Source organism: Phaethon lepturus, unplaced genomic scaffold (genome assembly GCF_000687285.1).
Source record: "Phaethon lepturus isolate BGI_N335 unplaced genomic scaffold, ASM68728v1 scaffold951, whole genome shotgun sequence".
Taxonomy (NCBI): Eukaryota; Metazoa; Chordata; class Aves; order Phaethontiformes; family Phaethontidae; genus Phaethon; species Phaethon lepturus.
Window position 1 is genome coordinate 24,157 of NW_010515380.1, and position 9,071 is coordinate 33,227.

The 9,071-nt window shown below is 41.6% G+C and overlaps 1 protein-coding gene across 1 annotated transcript in view; it reads left to right on the forward strand.

The window, feature by feature from the left end:
• The first annotated feature begins 531 nt into the window (after positions 1-531).
• Positions 532-9,071, forward strand: part of STARD13 (StAR-related lipid transfer (START) domain containing 13) — a 121,641-nt gene continuing 113,101 nt past the window's right edge. Inside the window, exon 1 of the mRNA XM_010295739.1 lies at positions 532-700. Within this exon, the coding sequence (XP_010294041.1) occupies positions 532-700 (169 nt within the window). The remainder of the gene's footprint in view (positions 701-9,071) is intronic.

The window sequence follows — 9,071 nt, forward strand, 5'->3', positions numbered from 1 at the left end:
GTGGTTTTGGGGATTCAGACGGCCGTTCCGTAAATGGACTTTGTCTTGGCAAACAGGAGTATGATTTTTAGAAAACTAGCGAGGGCATCTTCTCCGGCGATGAGTCGGCAGCTGGGCGGCGTGGAGCGGAGGAGGAAAAGGTTTTCTGCAGCCCCGCGTGTGCTAAAACAGGCGTTCCCGAGTGGCTTCAACTTTTTCTTCTTCGCTTTCCGAAGCGGCCCGGTGCAGCCCCTCCGTGCCGGATGAGCTCCGTCCACCCGGGGGCTGCCGGGGCTGCCGGGGCTGGGGCAGGCTGGCTGTCCCGCTCAGGCAGGCTCGGCTTCCACAGGCTGGACTCGGAGCGATTGGCCCGTGCGGATCATGTGGGAGAAGCAGGAATCCTGAGTTGTAGCTTTTGGCACTCCTTTTTCTTTTTAAAGCGCTTGCTCTTTTCAGCTCCCTAGGGCTTGTTGCCTCCCTCCTTTCATTACCCCGATTATAATCTGGAGTAGCCACAGCGGAGACGGACAGAGTGATTTTAAAGGAGCAGAGATGTTTAAGCAGGTGCCCAGGACGTCGGGCACAGGCTGTTACTACCTAAACTCGGTGTCACCTGAGGGCCAGGACATGTACTTGCGCTTTGATCAAACTGCCAGGCGCCCTCCCTACCGGACGAGCAGGATCCTCGCCCGTCACCAGCTACTGACGAAAATTCAGCAAGGTGAGTTACTGGCAGAAGCTCTCCTTAGCCGGCTGTTGTGGCAGGGTCTGCAGGTCCCCTCTTTCGTATGAGACCAGGTTTTAATGCCCCGTATTTCAGGCTTTTTTCCCCATCGCTATTCTGAACCAACCTGGCTAAGAGTCAGAGTTTGAAATAGTCATTCATACCTTTCTGTTTCTACACATACACGTACACAGAGAACCAAGAGACAAACACTAGTGCATGATTAGCTATTTAACTAAATTGTCTTTTAATCATAAACTATGCGGTAGCTGAAGTGCTGAAGTTCGTCTTTTCCGACTGTCAGTGCAGTTACTGGCATCAGTACATCTGCTCCGATTGCTACAAGTAAAACTTGCCCATGGTAAAGCACGGAGAGAGAACAGCTGATCATCCAGTTAAAAACAAAGCAGAAGTCCAGAGCGGCTGGAAGAAGGCAGCTGGGATAACATCCTTTGGAAACAAGCATGTGGAACTGTCAGAGGATTAGAAAACATGTCACATGTCCTTAAAAATAATTGCTGACTTGGCTTTCTGCAGCTGCTTATGCAGTTATCTAGGCAGTCATTACAGATGTATTGATTTTTTTTTTTTTTCTGAATGTGTGTCTATGGCAGTAAAGCTAAATGCAGATTGGCCTCAGAACAAATGCTTTGGCTTGTGTGTGCAAGTTAAAATCATCTTCAGAATCATTAATGTAAAGATTAAAAAAAAAAAAGCCAACTGTACAGATTTTTCCAAATTAAAAAGCAAATCAATACACAGTTTTGTATTGATCATAGTTTTGTATAGCATCCTGTTTCCAAGAATACGAGTTTCCAAAGTGGATGTGGTCCTACATGCAGAAAAAGAGTATGTCATGTATTTTTCATAAAAGAATAAAATCCTGAAGATAATAGTCACTTTCTTGACAGCTTGCAAAAAGATATTTGATTCTGCTAACTAGGGGCAGGCATAGAGTTAACATCATTTACTGTCAAATCTGGCAAATATCACAGATACTGGTGTGAGCTTCTGACCAGCAGCAGTTAAATGGAGTGGCTATTTCTGTGTGTTGCTTTCCAGTAAGATTCTCTATATCCGTGGCTGTCAAACTCTGGCAGAAGTACAGGGACATAGTGATGAAACCTTTATTGCATTTATAAAGAAAACAATATATAATTCCTTGGCCAGCTTTTAAAAAAGATGAAAAAGATAGTTTCTGTGGCAATTAGGAAAACGCAGTTGTTTGCAAGGCGGTCTCAGGAACTGGTTGTGTTTGAAGGATACTGGTGCTCACTGCAGCTCTGATTTCAGGAAGGATATTATGTCATTCTCTGTACCCAGTGTACAGCCTGGATTGAATGGAAAGAAAGGATAATTGACTTCTCTCCAGGTTTATTTGAAAGTGTTTTGGGTGCAGTGCTAGTACCAGCTTAATTTTCAAGCAGCAGCTGTGGGTGGGATGGATGAACACAGCTCCTCTACCTGTTGTGGTGCTGTTTAATGTTCCCTCTTGTAACCCGTAACCCATCAGCTGTCCGGGACAGCCAGGGCTGCCAAAGCCACCCAGCGGTGCCGAGGCTTTCGAGAGGCTGCCTGGTGGGACAGGGAAGGGTTTCCGAGTTGTAACGTTCCTGCCTGCAGCTTGTCGCAGGGATGGTCAGTCTGCGGTGAATAACCTCTGCTCCTCTGCCACAGCTTTCCAACCTGTCCCGCACAGAGCTGCGGGAAGTGGGATTTGTGTAGCGCCTTGATGATGTGGTATGTGCTGCACTTCGGTATATGAAATATTTGTGTATTTTGGATCACTAAGAATACACTGTTGCTTCCTTCACCTCTTTGATTGATGGAGAACTGGGGACAGAGTCCACTGTTGGTTAAGTGTCAGTTTGTTAGCGATAATGAAGTTATGTGTGCGAATAGGTGCTGACGTCTGTGTATGAGCACATGTGTAGGATACACACATCTACTGCAAAACTATAGGCAAGGTACACATTTTTTCTGCAGTGCCCCAAGTAACGACTAATAATTTTGATACAAATAGCTGTTAGCAATACCAAAAAAAGCTAAGTCTAGCTAGTGTAACTCAATCTGAAACCTCAAGTTTGCACTCTGGATGAAAAGCCTAGACCCATCAGTCACTGACAAGACTTTCACCCAGGTTTCTCTGGGTCAGCATGTCACCCTCTGTGCTTGCCTTGTTCAGACTGTAAGCAGTGTGAGGGCACTGCAGTCAGTCCCAGCCCCAGCCCCAGAGGGTACTAGAAGAGTACCGTAATATGGATGGAGGTATCAGCCTGTCCCTTTAGAGGCGAGTGAGTTTTAACCCCTTGGCAAGTGGGATTTGTTACTAGTGGAGTGCCACAGACCAGCTTATCAAGAATGTATGGAAAAGTAAATCAAGGAGATGCAAGATGAAAAAAACTTGCTGTCAGGCACTCGAGTAAAGCATGTAAATCATTATTTAGTCTCCTTGAATTTGCACATCCCAGAATCATGCATTTTAAGGCCATTAAGACCATGTATTTTAACCCTGCTACCGCAATTCTTGTGTTAGCACCTCCCCAATCCAAAATTTGAATTATAGCGTATGTTTAGAAAAACATCCAGCCTGCATTTTAATATCGCTGGAACGATGAACCCTGCCTGGTTAATTGCTTTGCTGAAAACAGATCTGCCACGTGTTTAAGTGCCTTGGGGCTTGTTTGAATACCTGCTCTCTACTTCTTGCACAGATATTTTTCGGTTCATGGTTTTCAGACTGGAGGCACCCACAGGAGGAAATAGTGAAGTTTTTACATCAGGGATATTTTTCCCTAGGGAAAGGAATGATTTACAAAATCACGATGCATACAATTTACAATGTACAGAGCAGTCAGAGCTTCAATCCCAGGACAGGAACCAGGTTCACTAATGCAGTGTAATACAAAGTTTTGCATATACTTCTATCTTTTTGGTCATTAGCTGCATGTACTATTTTAAATGATGCTAAATTACTTTACCATATTGTGCAATATAGCTTTTCTTCCTCCTTTAAAAACGCCTTTGCTGAAGAAGCTTTCCTTTGTATTTTCCTTTGGTGTTAGTTAAAAATAAACTAAATGAATCATTAGATGAATTATGCTATTTAATCATTTCTAAAAAGAAAACCACCACAAGGGAAATGAAAGGAACTAGACTGTTATTTTAATCAGATCATACTTTGAAAGTCCTAAATATTTGGTTTATGTACACCACCGACTCCTTGAGGCAGAATTATGTGGTGGCCTGTGAATGTGAGTAGTAATTATCTGTCTGATATTAAATAGGTATTTTCAAAATGTGATCTTTTGATGATTCCCTTTCCCCCATAAGCCCGTTAGTTTCCACGCTGAAGGGGACACATGCCTCAGCATAAAGGAACAGGGTGTAGCATGCTTGGGCTGAGGTATTTATTCAAACTCTGTATGCAGTAACTGTATGAGAATTCATTAATGATTACTCATGTTCTCTTTAAATAAATAAGGTGGTGACTTTCAAGAATTTATATTACATGAGTCACAAAGTTGTTATTTTTTTCAGAGTACATGGCTAAATTCAGTGGAGAACAGAAAATATAAAAAGTGGCAGTAGATATGAAAGAAATGAAGAATTAAGGCCATACTCTGAAAATGTTTACTGGCATCGCCAGTAAAGAAATGTCCCCGTTCATCTACAGTAGAATTGGATTCTTAGACTGCACTTTCAGTAAGAAAATAATGAAGAAATAAATGAATATAAGAAAGAAAGAAAGAAAGAACAATAAGAGAAATTCCTATTCTCAGTGAGTAAATTCCTGCCCACAGTGTGCAATGCTCTGTGATTTCTCAGTTCATGTCCACAGGCAAGAGCAGTTGAAGAGAGTCGTTCGATGGAGTGATCTCAAAGAATACTTTCACTTTTCAAGGCAAACTCTCCATTCAACACTCAGCAGACCTTTTATACTCTTACACATTGCAAGTTCAGTTTTGATCTTTTACGAGTGCTGTTACCTCTGTGTCACCTGCGCTTGTCTGGTTTGAACGAGCATTTGAGGTACGAACAAATGCTCTTTTCTGAATAGTCTTCCCTTCGGAGTCAGGTCAATGTGTTTAAGTCTTCTCTTTTCTAAGCATGAGTACAGTTTGTGGAAAGTGTTCCAAAGGAATGTGAGTAACTTGGCAAAAAACTGTACATTTCAAGTGACTTGAAATTTCAACTCTTAACATTCAATAAAGCAAATATCAGCAATAGACAGCTGTAATATACTCCCATACAGCACTCAAAAGGAGAACTTGGAAGTAAGTGAAAATGTTGCAGTCACAGTCTGCATTAAAAAAGCCTGGATCATATTCTGGATATGCTCACAGGTATGGAGTACCTGTCCATCCCTGGAGATGGGAAACGGGATATGATTAAGTAATTAAAGACTGTGGTTTTGTTCAGACATACAAAGAAGGCAAAGTATGGTTGTTCAGGCAACCTGAACCATGCCATTTCCCACGTTCTGGATGCTCACCACTTTACCTACACATCTTTTAACCTCATTGGCTGAACCCAGGAAAGTAAAAGATTAACCAACAAGATTCAGCCTTGCTGGTAATGATACAAAACACCCCCACTTAGGTCTTCCCCGACGAGTGCCAGTGACCTACTGCCTCTAGAGCTCATGGGGTAACTCATGGCAGTAGCAGTTTGTAATCCCCTTTCAACCCCCTGTGCCTCCACTTGTGGTGGCCCCATGGCTGTGCTTCAGCCCAGGCAGGCAGGAGAGGATGGGGCTGGGGCTGGAGTGGCCCAGAGCACCAGGAGGATCGTGCTGAGCTGCAGAGCTGCCTTGCAGACCTCAGGTGGGACATGGTCCCTCACCCTCTCCAGTGTCAGACGTGTGTGGGGCTGGCATGTGCTCACAGCAGAGGGATCTTTGGATTCATTAAACAATATCAAGTCTTGACTAAATCTGTGAAAACTGTTTCTTACAGTATCTGAAGGTTCATTAGAAACTGAGGTCCTGCAACACATGGAGCTTTCCTTCCTTACACACTCTCTTTCCACAATTCCTTAGCTCTAAACTTGGAGAAACTAGAGTTTTTCAACTAAATTGTAGGATTACTTTTAAAATTTTTTTTTTCTAAACTCGTACTGTGAAATAGTTGAAGTATTTGTGTGAAACTTTCACACAAAAAATGTGACTATCCTGAGGGGTATTTATAAGCTCAAAGTGCCCTGAGGTGTGCTTATAAAACAGAAAATAAACAAACAGTAGTGCAAAAGATTGCAGTCCAGCTAATTAAAGTTTGACAAATTTGTACTTCATAGACAACGGCATATTTGAACAAGAGAAACCTTCACTGGAGCCACTACATGGCAAAGAGGTTCAAAATCTGAAATTATCAAGAAATATCTGTGTGGCATGTATCAAGAAATGGCCTGGCTGGTACTGGAGATCAGACTCAATGACAGTGGTTCCTTCTCGCATTGTAACTTCACAGCCGCTGAGTGTCAGTGATATTTCTGCTGACACATGCAGGTTGGAGATGGAGAAGGAAATCTTGGCTCTTCTTTTAAGTTAGGGGACTTCCGCTCTCTATTTCACTGAAAGCAGGGTTTCAGCAAAAGTGAAATCTTAACTTGAGACATTTTTGTTTTGAAATTTCTTGTGGTGAAATTAACACTTGTAGTTGTGCTATATATCTTCTGTTTTGATCACTGAGGAGGTTTTTAATTTTCACATTAACGCTACTGTATAATTAGAGACAGTGATGTTAAAAGACATTTAATCCAATAAATGCAGGATGTATGGTCAATAAATGAATCATTTATTCATAGTGTGATAATAATTAAATTTTTTTTAGTTTAAATTTAGAAGAAGTAGTGATAAGTCACTGGGTTATATAAAATGATACGTAATGGAAGTAAAATAGAAATTACTCCCAAAAATAGGTTAATTAAAAGAATCTGTACATAGCAGTTTTGTTACTGGGAGACCCTTATGTCTCTGCTTATACATAAATCCCTGAAAATAAAACGTGGTATTTGTGCCCTGATCATCATAAGTGTTAATTAAAAAAATCTTCAGTTTCTCATTTTTGTCAGAGAAAAAAATACTGTTTTTCTCTCTAGGCAATAGACTCTTACGGGCTTTTTTTTCCTCCATTTTGGTTCTGATGCAAACACTACGAAGTCATTGATAGCATCTTAGCCATAGTCATTGTTTTAATCTTACTTGTATCATACAATATTCTCAGTCTTTTAGTTGCAGTTAAACAATTATATGAGCTGTTTCATATAGGCCATCACATATATTTAGATTCACGCCTAAGCCTCTAATGGAAGGGACTGAGAAAACAGGTTCCTTGTAGTTGGGTTATTAGTTAACAATTGAACAATTGTTTGTAGTTGAGTTTGTTACACCTTGTAATAGCTGTTTTCAAGGGTAAAATGATGAATTATGTGACCTGTGGGTTTGATCCACTATATGTTAATCATATAATTTCTTGTTTATACTTATTTTACAGTATTTGAAACTGGGCAAGTCAGTAAAACCTCATCTTCATGCCTTGTAAAATTCTCATGTGTTGTACTTTTTACTTAAAAACTTGTTGAGTTTCCCCTTTCATGTTCAGTTCAACAGGTCAGCTGAGCTTACTAGAGCAAATCATCACAACACTAATTGCACACCGTGATATAGTGGGGGAGAGGAGGGCTTGAGCACCTTGAGCTGGACTATTTGGAAGCTATTGAAAAGCAGACAGCATGATTCAGAGAGCTTGGGAGCATTATGGCTTAGCTGAAAAGAATGTGTGTGAGACTGAAAACTGTGGCTTTTTGTCTCTCATCTGTTACAGGACTGAGGAGGTTAATTCTACCAGGAGAAGAAAATCGCTGCATAGCATTTCAGACTACATGGGGTTTTGACTAACATACTCTCACAGATGAGCAAAAGTTTCTGTCCTTGTGATAAGTTAGGTGCATTTGAAGGAATAACTTAGTTTAAAATATGGACTGTGCAGTACGTCTTAAGTAAATACCATCTGCCAAGCATGGAAGCTGCTTTGCTGGAACATACCAAACATTTCACTTTCCACTCAAAGTCCTTTCATAGAATCATAGAATCACAGAATAGTTTGGGTTGGAAGGGACCTTTAAAGGTCATCTAGTCCAACCCCCCTGCAAAGAGCGAGGACATCTTCAACTACAGCAGGTTGCCCAGAGCCCCGTCCAACCTGACCTTGAATGCCCCTTGAGCCCAACCTCCTTTGCTAAAGAAGGACTCAGCCCTGCAACTTACTTAGATGAATCTTCCTCTGTACGAAAGGAGCAAAATAATAAATCCTAATGATGTCAACTGGCATTGTTTTAATGAGCTGGATGTTGCAGGCCTTTGGCAATAGTTGTGCTCTCTTAATAGGGTAGTGGTGGAGGAAGGTCTGTTTGTGTGAGCAAAGTTTTCAGGATTTGGAAGCAAAAACTGTATATATGTTTATTGTCTTCTCTCTCATTTAGTCCTAATGGCTTAAAGGATATCTGAATTTTTCCCCCCTTAATGTGTCACTAGTGTCTTTCATGGTCTGTTTATTTTATTGATTGTGCCATGCTTATTTCTAACTCTCCATCATTTGAGTGGTTTAGGAGTATGGAAAAAAGCAGTAAGTTCAAAGTGGAATCTCTAATTTAATTGTAGCTTTTATCCTCTTTAGTCACAAACACACACCCGCTAGCATCCCCCACACCCCATACCTGCCATTTTCTGGGAGATTTTTCAGTTTCCTTCTTGAAATCACATTTGGAGGAAAATATTACACCCTCTCATTAAGGAAAGGCATTTCCTTAAAGGCTGCAGTACAGCTTTTACTGCTGAATGTGTGCAGAAGTGAGGATGATCGTACAGCTTTTACCCTTCCCTAACACTTCTCTACAAGGGAGTTGCTGCCTCTGCAAACCCCCCAGCACATGCTGAACCCTGTGGCTTTTCCCTAGATCTCTAAAAATACCTCTTTCCCCTTCCTTACTACATGCATCCTTTGGGCCAATACTTCAATGTGGATTATCCGTTATCCACAAGCTCCTGCTTGAAGACGTTAGGTGTTAACACATCATGTTCCTGTGTTGGTACTAGGCTTATGGCAGTAAAATGTCCCTCTAAGTCTGAGTGGGCATGGCTGTACTGCTAAATAAGAGGCATGGGAGGTGAGTTGGAGCACCTACTGCTGCACCGAGCAGATGACTCCCTGGCTCTGTTTTGGCCTTCTCCAGCTATCTCAACCCAGAGCAGGTTTATGGGAGAGAGGACTAGTCCTAGGTGGTGTGGACATGAACTGAGTGATACCACTTCAGCAAAAAACGGGGAGTCAGGCTGTCTTTCATTGAGCTGTGTAAATGTAACCACTCT